Source organism: Syngnathus scovelli, chromosome 8, assembly GCF_024217435.2.
Source record: "Syngnathus scovelli strain Florida chromosome 8, RoL_Ssco_1.2, whole genome shotgun sequence".
Classification (NCBI taxonomy): Eukaryota; Metazoa; Chordata; class Actinopteri; order Syngnathiformes; family Syngnathidae; genus Syngnathus; species Syngnathus scovelli.
The window spans coordinates 16,894,113-16,910,791 of NC_090854.1; the positions used below are offsets into that span (position 1 = coordinate 16,894,113).

At 47.0% G+C, this 16,679-nt stretch overlaps 1 protein-coding gene across 15 annotated transcripts in view; it reads left to right on the top strand.

Moving 5' to 3' along the window:
- neb (nebulin) overlaps nucleotides 1-16,679 on the top strand; it is a 41,800-nt gene that overhangs the window by 18,602 nt on the left and 6,519 nt on the right. For 9 of the 15 annotated variants that reach the window (XM_049728511.1, XM_049728514.1, XM_049728522.1 and 6 more), the window contains 64 exons: nucleotides 45-248; nucleotides 309-413; nucleotides 497-604; nucleotides 669-980; nucleotides 1,059-1,262; nucleotides 1,350-1,454; nucleotides 1,672-1,779; nucleotides 1,858-2,169; nucleotides 2,240-2,443; nucleotides 2,537-2,641; nucleotides 2,721-2,828; nucleotides 2,886-3,197; nucleotides 3,276-3,380; nucleotides 3,469-3,567; nucleotides 3,639-3,740; nucleotides 3,818-3,925; nucleotides 3,994-4,305; nucleotides 4,374-4,478; nucleotides 4,563-4,667; nucleotides 4,745-4,849; nucleotides 4,946-5,053; nucleotides 5,133-5,243; nucleotides 5,365-5,562; nucleotides 5,653-5,757; nucleotides 5,832-5,936; nucleotides 6,002-6,106; nucleotides 6,177-6,284; nucleotides 6,381-6,494; nucleotides 6,566-6,763; nucleotides 6,835-6,939; nucleotides 7,016-7,120; nucleotides 7,198-7,305; nucleotides 7,370-7,477; nucleotides 7,541-7,648; nucleotides 7,711-7,815; nucleotides 7,904-8,008; nucleotides 8,146-8,244; nucleotides 8,320-8,424; nucleotides 8,692-8,796; nucleotides 8,879-8,983; nucleotides 9,056-9,160; nucleotides 9,280-9,384; nucleotides 9,466-9,570; nucleotides 9,649-9,753; nucleotides 9,852-9,956; nucleotides 10,509-10,613; nucleotides 11,235-11,336; nucleotides 11,404-11,511; nucleotides 11,579-11,683; nucleotides 11,778-11,882; nucleotides 11,958-12,062; nucleotides 12,204-12,308; nucleotides 12,377-12,487; nucleotides 12,555-12,665; nucleotides 12,769-12,873; nucleotides 13,198-13,302; nucleotides 13,970-14,083; nucleotides 14,163-14,267; nucleotides 14,686-14,790; nucleotides 14,926-15,030; nucleotides 15,361-15,471; nucleotides 16,002-16,112; nucleotides 16,369-16,482; nucleotides 16,562-16,666. In XM_049728511.1, the coding sequence (XP_049584468.1) occupies nucleotides 45-248; nucleotides 309-413; nucleotides 497-604; nucleotides 669-980; nucleotides 1,059-1,262; nucleotides 1,350-1,454; nucleotides 1,672-1,779; nucleotides 1,858-2,169; nucleotides 2,240-2,443; nucleotides 2,537-2,641; nucleotides 2,721-2,828; nucleotides 2,886-3,197; nucleotides 3,276-3,380; nucleotides 3,469-3,567; nucleotides 3,639-3,740; nucleotides 3,818-3,925; nucleotides 3,994-4,305; nucleotides 4,374-4,478; nucleotides 4,563-4,667; nucleotides 4,745-4,849; nucleotides 4,946-5,053; nucleotides 5,133-5,243; nucleotides 5,365-5,562; nucleotides 5,653-5,757; nucleotides 5,832-5,936; nucleotides 6,002-6,106; nucleotides 6,177-6,284; nucleotides 6,381-6,494; nucleotides 6,566-6,763; nucleotides 6,835-6,939; nucleotides 7,016-7,120; nucleotides 7,198-7,305; nucleotides 7,370-7,477; nucleotides 7,541-7,648; nucleotides 7,711-7,815; nucleotides 7,904-8,008; nucleotides 8,146-8,244; nucleotides 8,320-8,424; nucleotides 8,692-8,796; nucleotides 8,879-8,983; nucleotides 9,056-9,160; nucleotides 9,280-9,384; nucleotides 9,466-9,570; nucleotides 9,649-9,753; nucleotides 9,852-9,956; nucleotides 10,509-10,613; nucleotides 11,235-11,336; nucleotides 11,404-11,511; nucleotides 11,579-11,683; nucleotides 11,778-11,882; nucleotides 11,958-12,062; nucleotides 12,204-12,308; nucleotides 12,377-12,487; nucleotides 12,555-12,665; nucleotides 12,769-12,873; nucleotides 13,198-13,302; nucleotides 13,970-14,083; nucleotides 14,163-14,267; nucleotides 14,686-14,790; nucleotides 14,926-15,030; nucleotides 15,361-15,471; nucleotides 16,002-16,112; nucleotides 16,369-16,482; nucleotides 16,562-16,666 (8,100 nt within the window). The remainder of the gene's footprint in view (nucleotides 1-44; nucleotides 249-308; nucleotides 414-496; nucleotides 605-668; nucleotides 981-1,058; nucleotides 1,263-1,349; nucleotides 1,455-1,671; nucleotides 1,780-1,857; nucleotides 2,170-2,239; nucleotides 2,444-2,536; nucleotides 2,642-2,720; nucleotides 2,829-2,885; nucleotides 3,198-3,275; nucleotides 3,381-3,468; nucleotides 3,568-3,638; nucleotides 3,741-3,817; nucleotides 3,926-3,993; nucleotides 4,306-4,373; nucleotides 4,479-4,562; nucleotides 4,668-4,744; nucleotides 4,850-4,945; nucleotides 5,054-5,132; nucleotides 5,244-5,364; nucleotides 5,563-5,652; nucleotides 5,758-5,831; nucleotides 5,937-6,001; nucleotides 6,107-6,176; nucleotides 6,285-6,380; nucleotides 6,495-6,565; nucleotides 6,764-6,834; nucleotides 6,940-7,015; nucleotides 7,121-7,197; nucleotides 7,306-7,369; nucleotides 7,478-7,540; nucleotides 7,649-7,710; nucleotides 7,816-7,903; nucleotides 8,009-8,145; nucleotides 8,245-8,319; nucleotides 8,425-8,691; nucleotides 8,797-8,878; nucleotides 8,984-9,055; nucleotides 9,161-9,279; nucleotides 9,385-9,465; nucleotides 9,571-9,648; nucleotides 9,754-9,851; nucleotides 9,957-10,508; nucleotides 10,614-11,234; nucleotides 11,337-11,403; nucleotides 11,512-11,578; nucleotides 11,684-11,777; nucleotides 11,883-11,957; nucleotides 12,063-12,203; nucleotides 12,309-12,376; nucleotides 12,488-12,554; nucleotides 12,666-12,768; nucleotides 12,874-13,197; nucleotides 13,303-13,969; nucleotides 14,084-14,162; nucleotides 14,268-14,685; nucleotides 14,791-14,925; nucleotides 15,031-15,360; nucleotides 15,472-16,001; nucleotides 16,113-16,368; nucleotides 16,483-16,561; nucleotides 16,667-16,679) is intronic. The other 6 variants (XM_049728519.1, XM_049728517.1, XM_049728527.1 and 3 more) reach the window with 6 other exon arrangements.

The window sequence follows — 16,679 nt, forward strand, 5'->3', positions numbered from 1 at the left end:
TTCTGTCTTCTCATATCGTGTCAACGTGATTTTCCCTCCATCAGGTTGTGTATAAAGCCGACATGGATGAGATTGTTGGTGTGGGTTGGTCTCCACATGGCTCACTGGAAGTCCAGAAAGTCAAGCACGCTGGCAAAATTCTCAACGATCGCCTTTACAGGCATAAGCAAGACACTCTGAAGTACACGACGGACATGAAGTCCATGCCTATGGTCCTCGCCAAAGCAAACGCTGAGATCATGAACAAGGTACGCATTTTTCTCCTCATCGTGTTCCTTCTTTCCCTTAACATTTATTTGTCGTGACAGAAATATTACATCTCCGCTTGGGAGGCCGAGAAGGTGAAAAATCACGTCAATGCTGACCTGCCTGAAATTCTGCTCTCCAGAGCCAACGCTTACAACCTCAGCCAGGTAGAGTCCGTTCATTTTTTTTTTCTGGACTTCAATGCTTCCAAATAGTCTTATCATATAAATGTGTTGTTTTTCACCTCCAGAAAGTCTACAAGCAAGCCGTTGAGGACATGTTCCGACAGGGCTACTCCATGAAACCTGACGCAGTTTCCATAGTCGCCGCAAAACACGGAAGAGAAATCATTAGTGATGTACGTGAACATGAACTTATCAGTTGTGGATTTCCACCGAGATTTGACTTTCCTCTTTCCACAGTACAAGTACAAGACCGGATACCGCAAGCAGGTCGGCCACCACATTGGTGCGCTGAGCATCCGCGACGATCCTCTGATCATGCTGGCCATGAACTCGGGCCAGATCGCCAGCGACAACCTGTACAAGAAGGACTTCAACCAGTCCAAGACCAGCTTCCACCTGCCGGTGGACATGCTGAGCCTGGAACTGGCCAAGAAATGCCAAACACAAGTCAACGACTTTAACTACAGAACTTACCTTCACAACTGGACTTGTCTGCCTGACTCCAGCGACGTGGTCCAGGCCAAGAAGGCGTATGACCTTCAAAGTGATGTGAGTAGCTCGTGTCGCGGTACCCTAGCTTGCGTTCATTCCATGACCAGTTTTTCTCGATTGAAATATCCCGTGTAGGCTGTGTACAAAGAAGACATGGAATGGATCAGAGGATCTGGCTGGGTCACCGCCGGCTCACTGGAGGTGGAGAAAGCAAAGAAAGCGTCGGAGATCTTGAGCGAGAGACTGTATCGCCAGCATCCCAGCAATTTCAAATTCACCGCCAAGACCACGGACATGCCGTATGCTCTGGCTCTGGCCAACGCCAAAATCATGGACAAGGTACAGACCGTGCCGTCACTCGGATTTATACGTCAGCATTTTAAAAAACAAAGTCTGGTCAACTGTCCAACCTTTTGATGTTTGCAGAAAGCGTATGTGTCTGGGTGGGAGAGTGACAAAGTGAATCTTCACATCATGCCTGACACACCTGAGATCATCCTGTCCAAGCAGAATAAGCTCAACACTAGTCCGGTAACACACTTACACACCCAAGATGATGTACACTTATCATATTGGACTTTCAAGAGAAATTTTAAGATTGATCTGGGTGACAATGCACCTCCTGAGTTTTTTATTTTAACTTGTAAAAGTTGTAGGCCATTTTGGGTTCATCCTGAAAGTTCTCCCGAAAGCCCAATATCCCTAATTTTTTTTATCAGCCTTAGAACATAACATGTTCTTCCAATAGAGACACTACCGCGAAGGCTACATGGAAATCATTAAAAATGGCTACTTGCTCCCCAAAGACGCCATTTCCATAGTATCAGCCAAGGCCTCCCGAGACATCAGCAGTGACGTAAGTCCGTAGTTCCTCTTTACGCCACAAATTTGTTCACTTCTGATTGGACGCTAATCCATAACTTTGGAATTTCAGTACAAGTACAAGACTGGATACCGCAAGCAGTGCGGCCACCACATCGGCGCTCGTAACGTCGAAGAAGACCCTCTGATCATGCTGGCCGCACATGCCGCCAGGATCGCCAGTGACAACATCTACAAGAAGGACTTCAACCAGTCCAAGACCAGATTCAATCTGCCCGTGGACATGCTGAGCCTGGAACTGGCTAAGAAGTGCCAGACTCAAGTCAACGACTTCAACTACCGGACTCACTTGCACCAGTGGACATGCTTGCCGGACTCCAATGATGTGGTCCAGGCCAGGAAGGTCTACGATCTGCAGAGTGATGTAAGTCTGTAAACCTCTGCTCCTTATTTTAGTAGATTGTTGTGTGTAAACGTCGAATTGTGTCTTACAGGCTGTGTACAAAAGTGACATGGAATGGCTAAGGGGATACGCCTGGTCACCTCACGAATCGGTGGAGGTCATCAAAGCCAAGAACGCGCAGAACATCCTCAACGAAAGACTTTACCGCCAGCCGCCCAGCACGGTCAAATTCACCAGCGTGGTGGACCTGCCTGCAATCGTCCTGTCCAAGCAGAATTCGGACAACCTCAGTGATGTGAGTCAAGAAAAAAAGCGCTTGACTATTCTCCACTAATTAAAGCTCTTCTTAGAAGATGAACACTAAACACTCTTGATGTCAATTCAACAGAGGAAGTACAAGGAGCTGTGGGAGAACGAAAAGACAACCTTCATGCTTCCAGCAGACACACCGGCCATGGAGCTGTCCAAGACAAATTCAGTCAACATCAGCAATGTAAGATTTATTGATATGACCAGTTTTCGGAATTCTGGAATGATCTATGTTTCACCGTGTCCTAAATGATTCTGCGCAGAAACTGTACACCATGGCGTGGGATGACCAGAAGGCCAAAGCCTACCAAATCAAGGAGGATGCCATCGCTGTGCTGAAGGCCAAAGCGTCCAGAGATATCATTAGCGACGTAAGGAAAAGACATGCTTGAGGTTTGAAATAAGAAACTAACTTTTTCTTTTTTTAGTACAAGTACAAAGAAGGATACCGCAAGCAAGTGGGCCACCACATCGGGGCTCGAAGCGTGGAAGACGACCCCCTAATCATGCTGGCCCTGAACTCAGCCAAGATCGCCAGCGACGTTCTCTACAAGAAGGACTTCAACCAGTCCAAGACCAGATTCCACCTCCCCGTGGACATGCTGAACCTGGAACTGGCCAAGAAGTGCCAGATTCAAGTCAACGATTTCAACTACCGGACTCACTTGCACCAGTGGACCTGTCTGCCGGACTCCAGTGACGTGGTCCAGGCCAAGAAGGCCTACGATCTGCAGAGTGATGTCAGTTTGTAGACCTGCTGTTACCTTTTGCGAGAGGTCCTGACACGGCCGTGTACATTTTGTGTTATTACTCCTCAGGCTGTGTACAAGTCTGACTTGGAGTGGCTACGTGGAATCGGTTGGATTCCGCACGAGTCCGTGGAGGTTTTGAAGGTGAAGCACGCACAGAAGATCCTCGCTGATGTAAGTCTGACTTCAGGGCCGGCTCGCATTTCGATTGACAGAACATGTACTTTTTCAATCGACAATTGTGTTAATCACGTTATTTCAGAGAGGCTACCGGGTGAAGCTGGACGAGCAGAAATTTGGCGTTCCAACCGATCGAGTCGACTTGGCTTGCGCTAAGAATGCCGCCGACATCCTCAACGAGGTGCAGATTTCTTTTTCTCTTCTGTGGTTTGTAGCTCTTTTTCACGTAACCTGCTGTGAACCTCTTTTCAGGCCAAATACCGCGAGGCTTGGCAACAGGAGAAGACCAATTACACGCTGGTGGAGACTCCAGTCATGGTCACAGCCAAAGAAGCATCCAAGAACATACACCCGGTAAGAGGATGGTCAGAACTTTCAACCTCAGAATGTTTGTATCATTTGTCAAAAACTACCTTCATATTTTCTTTCAGAAACTGTACTCCCAAGACTGGGACCACACCAAGGCCACTGGCTACTTCCTGCCAGAAGATGCAGTGTCCATAAAGCAGTGCATTAGCAACACTAAAGTCCAAAGCAAAGTGAGTAGAATTTGGAATGAAATCCCCCAAGTTGGAATTGGAACCCATTCCCATCATCTGTCCTCCAGCATAAATACCTGGAGGGATACCGCAGGCAGGTGGGCCACCACATCGGGGCCCTCAGCATCCAGGACGACCCGCTCCTCATGCTGGCCCTGAACTCGGCCAAGATCGCTAGCGACGCCCTCTACAAGAAAGACTTCAACAAGTCCAAGACGGTGTTCAACCTCCCCGTGGACATGCTGCAGTTCGAGCTGGCCAAGAAGTGCCAGAAGCAAGTCAATGACGACCTCTACAGGACCCGCCTGCACGAGTGGACGTGTTTGCCCGACCAGAACGACGTCATCCAGGCCAGAAAAGCCTACGATCTTCAGAGTGATGTGAGTCAAACGAAAATGGACCGCTCAAGCTTCCAATAGTCTCCACAACTTGTTCTTCTTGTTCTTAGTTCGTGTACAAGGCGGATATGGAATGGCTGCGAGGCTGCGGGTGGATGGCCCATGACTCCGTGGACCATGTGAAAGCCAGACGCGCTCAGGAAATTCTCAACGATGTAAGTTGAAGTCCCTTGTATGAGTCATCCTTACTTACTTTCAGTATCTTGTTCCTCACCTGGATGTCGCTATGCTTCTCCCAGAGGGTCTACAAACAGAACGCAAAGGACCAGTTTGGAAAATTCACCCTTGTGGTGGACCGCCCAGAACTTCTCTTGGCCAAGACAAACGCGGCTAACCTGAGCGACGTATGTATCGAAACACAAACTGAGCGAGTGACTTTTTACGGATACCGCCATCCTCACACATGTTCCTCCACCCACAGCTTAAGTACAAAGAGACTTTCAACTTAGAGAGGGGTCATTACATTGGCTCAGATGACACTCCTCAACTGGCCCACAGCAGGGAGCAGTCCAAGATCATCAGCGAGGTACAAATGATGGATTAATTTGTGGTTGATTTTTATTTTATTTTTTTTAATCAATCACCCGTTACGTAACAGTGTACATGTTTTGCCTGATTTCAGAAACTCTACAAACTTCACTGGAACACATCCAAGGCTGCTGACTACCATCTGGACCATGAGTACATCCCACTTGTCAGTGGAAAGAAGAGCAGAGACATCAGTAGTGATGTGAGGACCCAACCAGTTGTCCTTTCTTCTACTGCTTCTACTGGGTCAGGTTGTAATTTCTATTATGTTTATTTTCTAGGTCAAGTACCATGACGCCCATGAGAAGACCAAAGGGCACTACCTGGCTGGAACCCTGGTGGACTTCCCTGAGGTGATGCGGCTTGGCGATCAGGAGAAGAACAAGGGAGTGGTGAGCAAACCTCAACAGAAACATCATCAAGTCTTTTCCTGGTTCAAGCGGACTTAAAATCTCAGCAACACAACAATTGTAAGACCAGCACAATTTCATCTCCTCTAATATTTTGTTACAGAGGCTTTACCATCAGAACTACCACCAAACCAAGATGAAGACCCACATCCCGTCCGACGTCATCGCCAACAAGGTGGCCAAGCGTTCTCAGGACATGCTGAGCGACGTCATCTACCGGACATACCTCCACCAGTGGACCTGCCACCCCGATCAGGAAGACGTCATCCGAGCTCGCAAGACCAACGAGATTCTCAGCGATGCAAGTTTCTTCACCCAGACATTTTGTTTAGCTTCTACGCGCATAATATTTTCCGGATCAAGAACAATCTCCTTTGTCATCAACGTCTAGGTTTATTACAAAGATGATCTGACCTGGATGAAGGGTATCGGCTGCTACGTATGGGACACGCCTGAGATCCTTCGCGCCAAGAAGGCCTACGACATGCAAAGTGAAGTGCGTGACCTCAGGCAATCAAACATCACGTCGAAACCAGAAGAGAAATTCACCTTCCTCGCTTTGCCTTTCAGCTGAAATATAGAGACGAGGCCAAGAAGGAATTCAACAATTACTCCATCGTGACCGACACGCCCGCCTACGTGACTGCAGTGCTGGGCAACACCTGGGCCAGCGACGTAAGTGTGATTACGCTAAAATGCGAGCATTCATACTCGAACTGAAGTCCAACCTTTACCAACAGCTGAACTATCGGGAGAGTTACCATAAGGAGAAGCACCTGTACACCACCGTTCTGCACACCTACGACTACGCCAGATGTCACAACTTCAAGCACTTCTTCAGCAACGTAGGCGGAGACACCCAGGCAAAGTCAGAAATGGGTGACGTGATCATAATGAGTCATGTGGGTTTTTCAGAAAATCTACACTGACGCCTGGGACAAATTCAAAGCCAAGGGCTACCAGATCCCCCACGACTCAACCTCCATGCAACATTTTAAAAACCAGAAGACCATCGTCAGCAGTGTAAGTATCGTGTTCGTCTTTCACTACTCAAACTCAGACCAAGATTTTGAGAGAAGCCTTACAATGAAGCATCTTATGATCTGATCTGCTTTTCAGGTAAAGTACAAGGAGGACTACGAGAAGTTCAAGTCCCTCTACAGTCTGCCCAAGTCTCTCGAGGATGATCCCGGCACCCTCCGCTGCATCAAGGCCGGAAGACTGGTCCTGGACGTAAGTTCATATTTGACACTGAAGTGCAGCTCAAGATTTGACATAACAAAAGAATCCTCCGTTCTTTGTAGCGTCTGTACAAAGAGGGCTACGAGAAATCCAAGGCAAGGAACCACATCCCGCCAGACATGCTGGAGATCATGACGGCTCACAAAACCCAGACCAAAGTCAGCGAAATCGACTACCGCAAATATCTGCACGAGTGGACCTGCCTTCCCGATATGCAGACGTACGTCCAGGCCCGCAAAGTCAACGAGCAGCTGAGCGACGTGAGTAAAAAACCAGAACATTCATATAAATGTGAAATGTGCTTGATTTATCAAATCGCTGTCTTCTGCAGATGTTCTACAAGGACGACCTGAACTGGCTGAAGGGAATCGGCTGCTATGCCTGGGATACCCCGGAAATCCTGCGTGTCAAGCGTGCAGGCGACCTTCAGAGCAGCGTTTGTGACCATTAATACCGTTTTGCCGCTTGTATCGGCTCTGAAATATCATTCCCTCCTTTCTTTTCCATTCCAGAACAAGTACAAAGCCAAAGGTGTGGAGGCCTTCAAGGACTACTCAGTGGTGATGGAAACCCCGCTTTACGAGACAGCCAAGCAGAACTCCATCAACCGGAGTGACGTAAGCCACTTCTTCCCACCCTGCTACGACTTTATGATAAATTTTCACCGCTTACCGCCTGCGTTGTCCTTCCCCAGCTCCACTATCGCTCCGACTATCAAACCAACATCAGGGGAACCAGCAGCGCTCCTGCCGTTACCGTGGAAGGGGAGCGGGCTCGCCTGGCCCACCACATTCGGAGTGATGTAAGATAACCTTGATAATTCAGGAAGGGAGGAGGGCAGGACTGACTGTCAGTTGTCCTCTCAGAACTGGTACAAGGAGGCTAACAAGAACTCCATGCCCACCGGATACACTCTGCCCCACGACATACCTCTCATCAAGCAGGCCAAGCACAACACCTTCATTAGTAGCATTGTAAGTATCAATCTGAAAAACCGTAGCGACAACCCGCTCGAGCTTCTCTTATCGTTCGTCCAGGTGAAGTACAAGGAGGCCTACGAGATGACAAAGGCCAAGGGCTACACCATTCACCCGGAGGGCGTCAATTTCGTCAACTACAAGAAGGCCAACAAGATCTTCAACGAGGTGAGACGAGCCCCAGCGTGACTCGTAGCGCAATTTAACGTTGCTTTCTATCTTCCGTATAGCGCCTGTATCGTGAGAATTACCACAAGCATAAGGACAAGATCCACACCACCTACGACACCCCTGAAATCAAACAAGTCAAGATGAACCAGGATCATATCAGCGACGTACCGTGACTTTTTTTTTTTTTTTTTAATCACAACTACTAAATGTTTCTTTTGAAAGCGACCTATTTACATTTTGGTTTTTTTGTAGTTGTGGTACAAGGAGAAATACAACAACTGTAAAGGCCAGCTGATCTCCATGCCCACTACGCCGGAGCTGATTCATTGCTTCAACGTCAATCATATCAGCAGCGAGGTACAAACAAACTTTTCGATTCATTTGAAAAAATACTGTAATTAATAAAATTACTTATTTAGTTGGTCCCATAAGGCTTACCACTGTTTGGAATGTGTTGACGTTAACAACTAAAAGACAAATTTTGACATCTTCAGCTGAAATACAAAGAGGATCTGAGCTGGCTGAGGGGCATCGGTTGTTTCCTGTACAACACCCCAGAGATGATCCGCATCCGCAAACTCAATAAGTACAGAGTATGTATCCTCCTATAGCGCATTTTTCTTGGCCAATAGTTGCCATCAATTGTCTATTTTTTTTTTTTTTTTTAGATGGACTACCCAGTGGAGGCCAAGAAGAATCTGCCGAACTACAAGGTGGTCCTGGACACGCCAGAGTACAAGCGAGTGTCGGAGCTCAAGAGCCACTTGAGCATGGTGAGTCCAGATGACACAAAAATGTGAGGAAAGTCTGAGGTTGTCACAAGTACGAGGTAAATGTGTACGTTTTAGCAGTTGGGCAACTTATTAAAAGTTTTCTAGCAAAGTAGCTAACGATGTTGCTAGCTACCAGAACGTCAGAAGAAATTTGTTAGGGTTGACTGAAAAAAAAAGAAAAAAAAAAGCTCAACATGGGCATAATTTATTAAGAAACCAAGTGTGAAGTTTTAAGTTTGCACACAAGTCGGGATTTTCTGCTTTCAGCTGACCTACAAAGCTAGCAGCAAAGAAGCGATGAGCAAAGTCTCCACCACAGCCGACGCTGTGGAACTCAAGAGAGCCAAAGGAGCCCAAGAGCTGACCAATCACGTGAGTTTTGAAGTTCCCCCCATCCGTTTTTCATTTTGCAAGTCAGCACTGGATGATTAAACTTGTTTTTTTTGCGCTGCAGTACTTGTACACCAACGTGGCCGCTAAACAACGACCAAATTACACCCTGGAAGTGGAAACCCCGCATATGGGCCACACCAGGAAGATGAAAGTCATTTCCAGCGATGTAAGTCCCGACCTACCGCTCTGCCTCAGCTTCTGAAAAACGCCAACACTGAACACTCTCGTTCTCTTTTAGATCAAATACAAAGAACAATATGAGAGGCTGAAGCACAAGTACACCACCATTGGTGACACGCCCCTTCTGATCTGCACCAAGAAAGCCTACCTCCAATCCAGCGATGTGAGTTGACCAAGTACCCATTTGTATGATTTAATTCCCTAACCCAAATCGAATTAATGTTGCTTCAATTCGTATTCTGAAGATGAAATCGTAATCTGTTTTTTTTTGGGTTTCTTCAGCTACGCTACAAAGAGACGTACGAGCAAACTAAAGGCCGCTACCACACCGTCAAGGACGCTCTGGACATCGTCTACCACCGCAGAGTCACGGACGACATCAGCAACGTCAGCCCCTCCTCGTGATCTTCATCATAATGTTCACCAAAATGTCTTTTGTGATGTTAAATCACACCATTTGCGCTTCAGGTCAAATACAGAGAGAATTACCTTAGCTCAAGGGGAACGTGGAAGTCTATCCCGGATCGTCCCGAGTTCTTCTTCAACAGGCTTGTCAACGACCATGTCAGCACGGTGAGAGCCTCTCGAGATATTTCCGATGAAATGGAATGGAAGATCCTGGTTGCAAACTGTGGCGCGATGGGATTTTAGGTCAAATACAAGGAGGACCTGGACTGGTTGAGGGGAATCGGCTGCTTTGTGTGGGACACGCCCGAGCTGTTGCGGGCTGAGAAGAACAAGGCCTTGTACAGTGAGGTGAGTTGTTTGAACTTCTTACCTTACAGCTCCTCAAGTGATACCTGAAAGAATTCGTTGTCCATAATAACCTTGTGTTGTTTCTACTTGTTGTCCAGATACAATACAAGGACTCCTTCAAGAAGATCAGAGGAGATTTCACGTACACCTCGGACTCGCCGTTCTTCCATACGGCCAGGCACGCCACCAGCCTCGTCAATGAGGTAAGTCGTCTCTTTTCAGTGAGCTTAGGCTAGGCTTTCTGGTTCCTCCGTCCAATGTAACTGGACCTTAATCTCGAAGGTATGATTGTATCCGATGTTTTTAAAAGCGATCTTTTCGAACCTCGTTTGGTTTCCCGGACACTTGTCTTTAACTTCCTTCTGACGTTCTGAGCAGCGGGCCTACAAAAATACTTACGAGACATCCAGGAATCAGTTCACCGTAAGCACAGATGATCCTAGTTTCCAGCTGGCCAAGGAGTGCAAGAACATGAGCCAGGTAATGGTCTTGGACCATTGAGACCAGCCTGCATCGTCCACTACCAAAAAACCTCCAGAGGGCATGAGGTTATCCGCAGACCTGCTGGTGGTTTTTCCCGCATGGATCTGACGGTCCACGTTTTTTGTCCGTAACGGGTCTTGAGTCGTTCTTACAAACTTACTTGTTTCCCCAGATCAGGTTCAAGCTCACTCGTGAGATTCTGACCCCTCCCTCGGTGTCACTACCACCTGGATGTGTTTTGTAACTGTTGCATGATGTGTGTTTACTCACAGAAAAAGTATAAATTCAAAGCAAAGGAACTCCACAAGAGCGGCTGCAATGAGCTTCACCGACCAGACATCCTCCTTGCCCTTGACCAGTCTTATATGGGCAGTAAGGTAAACCGCTAGCTAGCTAGCTAGCTACTGAGCGAGTAGCTGCGCCATAAACCGCTCATTCCTGTCCATCCAACGGACGGAATCTCAAGCTCATTCATTCCTGCTTCTTCATCAAAAATCACGTTGTCTAGAGCATCACATGCTAATCTTACCATCTACCATCCATCTTCATGCCATGCTTCTGATATGAAGTTACAGCCAGAGGTGGGAAGAAGCCTCATAGGTGCAAGTCGTAAGTCAATCTTGTGTCGAGCAAGGCATCCATCAGATCATCTGATCTTGCTCAGTCACAACATAAAGTTGCAGACCTAAACTCTGACTCCAGTCAAATCATGTGACCCGGGTCCCCCACCTCTGGTTCCTTCAGCTTCTCAGCCTTCCTTAGAAAAAACATGGGAAGAATCTGAAGACATTGCAAGCGGTCATCAATGCTAAATCACTGTTTTCATGCATGTTTTCTAAAAAGCACGATGCTAACGAGTACGACGTCTTGCTATCATTACTAGATGTAACGCCATTTTTTGTTTAAAGCTCCGTTTGTCTTGTCTTTGCACATTTCACGCTTGACTGCTGGTTAATGTGCTCCACTGTGGTGACTTGTTCCATCTTGCGCTTCTTCAGTGGCGTTACAGGGAACAATACGAGCGTGTCAAGGACAAGTTCACCTCCATCCTGGATACACCCGAGTATGAAACTAGCCAACGCGGCAAGAAGATCGGCGACGTGAGTTCTACTTATGGGTACTCAACATTTTATTGTTTCTGAAATGTTTCCGCCTGCTTCTCCGCAGATCGTTTACAAGATGGAGTACAATAAGAACAAGGCCAAGGGCTACACGCTACCTTACGATACGCCGCACCAAAACCTCATGAAGAAAGTCAAGGATATGACCAGCATTGTAGGTGGCCCAGAGTGCTTAAAAAAAAAAGAAATGTCAGAAATAAAACGCTGCCGTTTGTTTACAGATGAAGTACAAAGAACTCTACGAGAGGAACAAGGCCCATATTAATATTAACCAAGAAGCTCACTCCATCCGAGGCGCTAAGGAGGCTTACAGGAACATCACCAATGTGAGTGCTCGTTCCAGGGATGGATCAACTTTTTGGCTCCACAACTGTATCAAATCCAGCACAGAAGAAACTGATCTTTTTTTTTCTGTTCTAGTTGGATTACAAGAAGAAATATGAAGCCAACAAGTTCAGGTGGATGTGGACCCCGGAGAGGCCAGACTTTGTCAACGCCGCCAAGAATTCAGTGCAGCAGAGCGACGTGAGTTTTGATTTTCCGACATATTTTGGAACCCTCGGCTTACGCCACGAAGCTAACCCGACTACTTTTTAACAGTACGAGTACAAGTACGACAAGGAGATGTTGAAGGGCTGCGTCATACCCGTGGTGGACGACAAGCTTACCCTCCTGGCACAGAAGAACACGCAAATCACCAGTGAGGTGAGGGACGTCCATCCAACTGTCACAATCTTCAAACGTGGCCTGCAGAAGATCCAATCCTGTTTTGGAATTCCAAGTCTTCAGTTTCAAGTGAACTTCTTCTGCAGAACTTCAATTGGAGGACGTTTTCTTTTTTTGCAGCTCAAATACAAAATGAAGTATGAGAAGGCAAGGGGCCACTACCTGCCCGTGGCGGACACACCCCAGATCCTCCACTCCCAGGCGGTGCGCAACCTGTCGTCCGTGGTAAGTCCCCCGCCCCCCACCCCCTCAACTGGCGGATGGTCCAGTCCTTCACACCTGGTTTTCCACAGAGCAAGTACAAGGCGGCCAGCAAAAAGCTAATGCAGTCCGGTTCCTTCACCATCATGCCGCAAACCCGCGAAACCACCCACAGCAAGCAGATCAACCAACTCGTCAGCAAGGTTATCATCTTTCTGGTTTTCTCGTCGCCTCGCAAAACCTCGGCTCACCTTAACTCCTGTTTTACAGAACGTGTACAAAGCCAAGTTCGAGAAGGAGAAAGGCAAGTCCATATACAACAACATGTGCGTACCGCCCGACATCCAGCACGCCATGGACGTCGCCAAGAAACAGAGCAATGTGAGTCGGTCCTAGAGAAAAATACAAAAAATTTAGATTTGCTTTGTGGTTCTTCAGAATGGTTGACTGACTCGCTCTCTCGGCACAAATGTTGCTGTTTTAGCTGGACTACAAGAAGACCGCCAAAGCCAACCTTCACTACACCAAAGCTGTGGCGGATCGACCAGACATCAAGAAGGCCACACAGACCGCCAAACTCGTCAGCGATGTAATGGGCCAAAATTTATCTTTTTAATTTTTTTTTTTAATTTTAATGAAATAATATAAATATTGTGTTTAATTTTCAAATAGAATAATTTTTTATGTTTTAATCCATTTAACAGAAAAGGAGAGGTACTATTGTGGGCATTTTTATTAAATATTTGTTTTTAAGATCACCAATAGAAAAATATAACAATTGTAATATTTAATTTCACTGGAAACAAAAACCTCACTTTTTTAAAATAATTTAATCGGTTGACTTTTTTTAAACCCAATAGTCAGAAATATAATGATTTTATTTGACATCTTGAATGCTTCAATGTCTCGTCAGATCGGCTACCGCAACAAGGCCCGCGAAGAGGCCAGCCGCGGAGGTTCTCTCACCTACCGGCCGGACATCAAGCTGGCCACAGACGTCTGCAAGCTCAACAGCCAGGTAGGAAGAACCCAAACTGACAGAGGGCCTGCTCGGCCACAGGCTTCAGTCCTTCACCGTTGGGCCAGCCAAACATTTTACACATACGTCTTTCAATCCATCCTGCCAACTCTGGAAGCTTGTGTCCTTCTCCATCCACGCTTCACTGTCATGTATCCATCAGAGCAGATGTTCATGTTGTCTCCACCCTCCATGTTGTCTTCCTGTCTCTTCATCATCCTTGTCGCCTCATACCGCAAACCATCCGACTACGCTCGGGCTTAGGCCGAGCCTTCCCCCCACGGGATGGCCTCCTACGACACCCCGCAGATGCGCCACATTAAGAAAATGAGCGTGTTGACCAGCGATGTAAGGAGGTTAACGCCACGCTAGCTGCTAACGCCACTAACGCGTGTCAAAGATCAACAGCTGACGAATACGAAAGGAGAATCAAATCTTTAATCACAATTTATTGGAAAATCGTTTCCTCCAGAGACGTGTCCAATAAAGACCATACCGGCGTGTTTGAGGACTGCGTGTTTACTTGATGGTACCATTTTTGGCTTCCATATATATGCAGCATTTCTTATATATGAGATTCATTTGTGTTCATGTTTAGTCCTTAACGTCAAAGAACGTGACTTTATTGGCCATAATGTTGAAAAATTTTTTTGACTGCCCCCACTAGCTGAAGTACAAGGAGAAGTTTGACAAAGAAATGAAGGGAATGAGACCAAAGTATGACCTGAAGGAGAGTACGGTCTACAAGACCTACAAGGACGCCCACACGCTGGCTAGCGAGGTCGGCATCGCCGTGGCAACGACATTCCGAGATGGGGGAGCCTTTCGGTGGTGGGAAACCGTGTGGCTTTTTGTTGCAGGTGAAGTACAAAAGCGACCTGAAGAAGCTCCACAAGCCTGTGACCGACATGGCCGAGTCTCTGTCCATGCAGCACGGCCTGAGCACCAGCAGACTGTCCAGCGACGTAAGATATGGCTAACCCATTAGATAGCGCTGACGGGAAGCTCTCGATAGCACCTCCATCCATCCATGCTTTTAAGTCTATGACTTCATCTGGTAGTGATCCATATTCCTCTCATCCTCCACCTCGCTTTTTTTTTAACCTGCATTTTTAAAAATCAAAATCTAACTCAAAACATCCGATTTTTTTTTTTTAACCAGCATTTTTATCCATCTAATTAACAGAAAAAAATAATTTATTTAGTAATATTTTTGGCAGTAATGTAGTTTAACTCAAATCATTTTTTTTAATCCATTTTAACTGGTGTGAGCACTTTCATTTGACACCACTAAGAACTCGCTCACGCTTCAACCAAACGGTCCGTAGTTGTCGAATTCCTGTTCTTGCTGCTTTTTTGACCGGACCGGGGGTTGCGTCATAGTACTGCTACAAGAGGAAGTTTGAGAAGAGTAGGGGTCACTACCACGTGATTCCCGACACACTCGAGCAGCTCCATCACAAGGAGGCTTCGGAACTGCAGAGCATCGTAAGTCCTACCAAGTGGAAAAAAAACCCCAAAAAACCCTCAGATGGTCAAAATATTTGTACTCGGTGACTTCCTCCCAATGTCACATAACGTTTGCTTCTCCAAGCAAAGTGATAGAAATATCGGTGTGAGCAGGTGAAGTACAAGGAGAAGTACGAGAAGGAGAGGGGCAAGGCCATGCTGGACTTTGAGACGCCAACGTACGTGACGGCCAAGGAGGCACAGCACATGCAAAGCCAGGTAAGTGTGTGTGAACGTGCTCTCAGTTTAACGTTTGAAAGTCTTTTATGTCATCTGTCTTTCTATTCCACAGTCTGAAGACATTTATGAATTCAAATCTAAATGACGTAAACATTTTAGTTCTATCTTTGTTTTTCATTTTGTAATTTAATCAGTCTATTATTCTTTAATTGTCAGAAAAACCGGCAGTGCTATACCAGTTAATTTGACCAAACCCGACATTAGATTTTCCCGTAATCGGATGGTACCCGCCACACACACACAAGCGCGGCAGCCCGTCTGTGTGTGACGTGTGTATGTGTGTTCCTGTCTTATGTTTGCGGCCACTAGAAAGACTATAGGAAGGATTTTGAGGAGACCATGAGGGGCAAGAACCTCTCGGGCATGGAAGTCACGCCCGCCATGATACATGTCAGACATGCCACCAAAATAGCCAGTGAGGTAACCAAAGGACCTCCCTCCTGTGACCCTCGACCCCTCCCTTCCCCTGTAATCGTACTAGCTCATGACCACACCCCTCACCCCGTTTTTCCTCTCATCACCATTTTGTGAATGAACCCACATTCTTCACACTAAACACCAAATGCTAATGACTTAGCACTAAAGATGTTTCCTTGCTTGGGTCATTTCAACGTAAAGATATTTGAAGCGGCAGCGCCGTGCTGTCAAATGTTTTGGTTGGTGTGTCCGTGTCGGTTCCACTTGCATGTGACATCACATCCCGTGTTCCACAATCTCCACTTTCACTTTGCAGCCGCATGCTCCGTGGATTTATATGTTGAAGTGAAAGTTGTCTTTTCCATTGCTGTCTGATCCATTGTTGCTTTTCAGGAATCTTGCCAAAGTCACCGGTGTCCCCCTTCCACCGGGCCAAGGAGGGGGTGGGGGGATACCCGCTGACTTTGAGCTGGACTTGTTTTTTTTGCCTGGCCTGCCTTCTGCAGTCTCTCTGTTCTTCTTCCATCCTGTAGAAAGAGTACAGGAGGGATCTAGAGGAGGGCGTGAAGGGTAAAGGGCTAACTGTACTGGAGGAAACTCCCGAACTTTTGCGAGCAAAGAATGCCACTCATATCCTGTGCGAGGTACGACCCGACTGACTGACCGGCCGGCCGGCTGGCGTCTTAACAACGCTTTGACTGCAGCACTAAAAATAAGAGGCAAACTCCTGCTCGATGACATCACTAACATCCTCTTCGTCTTCCCTTATCTTCTCTGTAGTCCACGCTTTTGAAAGTTCAGCTTGAGAGATAAGGTCTGCTTTTGCGGCCCCCCCACGCTCAGTGCGTCGAGAAACTCTCTGGCTAGCTTTGAGCAAGGCACATTTGTTGTTCTTTGCAGAAAGAATACAAGAAGTCGCTGGAGCAAGAGATCAAGGGCAAGGGATTGCTGGCTTTGGCCACCGACACCCCGGACTTCATGCGGGCCAGGAACGCCACCGACATCCTCAGTCAGGTCAGAATCACTCGATCGAGATGAACACGGACGGATTCATGCAAATGGTTGCTTCAACTTCAACTTTTGCGTCCGTCAGATCAAGTACAAGCACACGGCCGAGATGGACCGAGCCAGCTACACCACCGTCATCGACACTCCCGACATCATCCACGCTCAGCAGATGAAGAACATCATCAGCCAGGTGGGATTGTCCG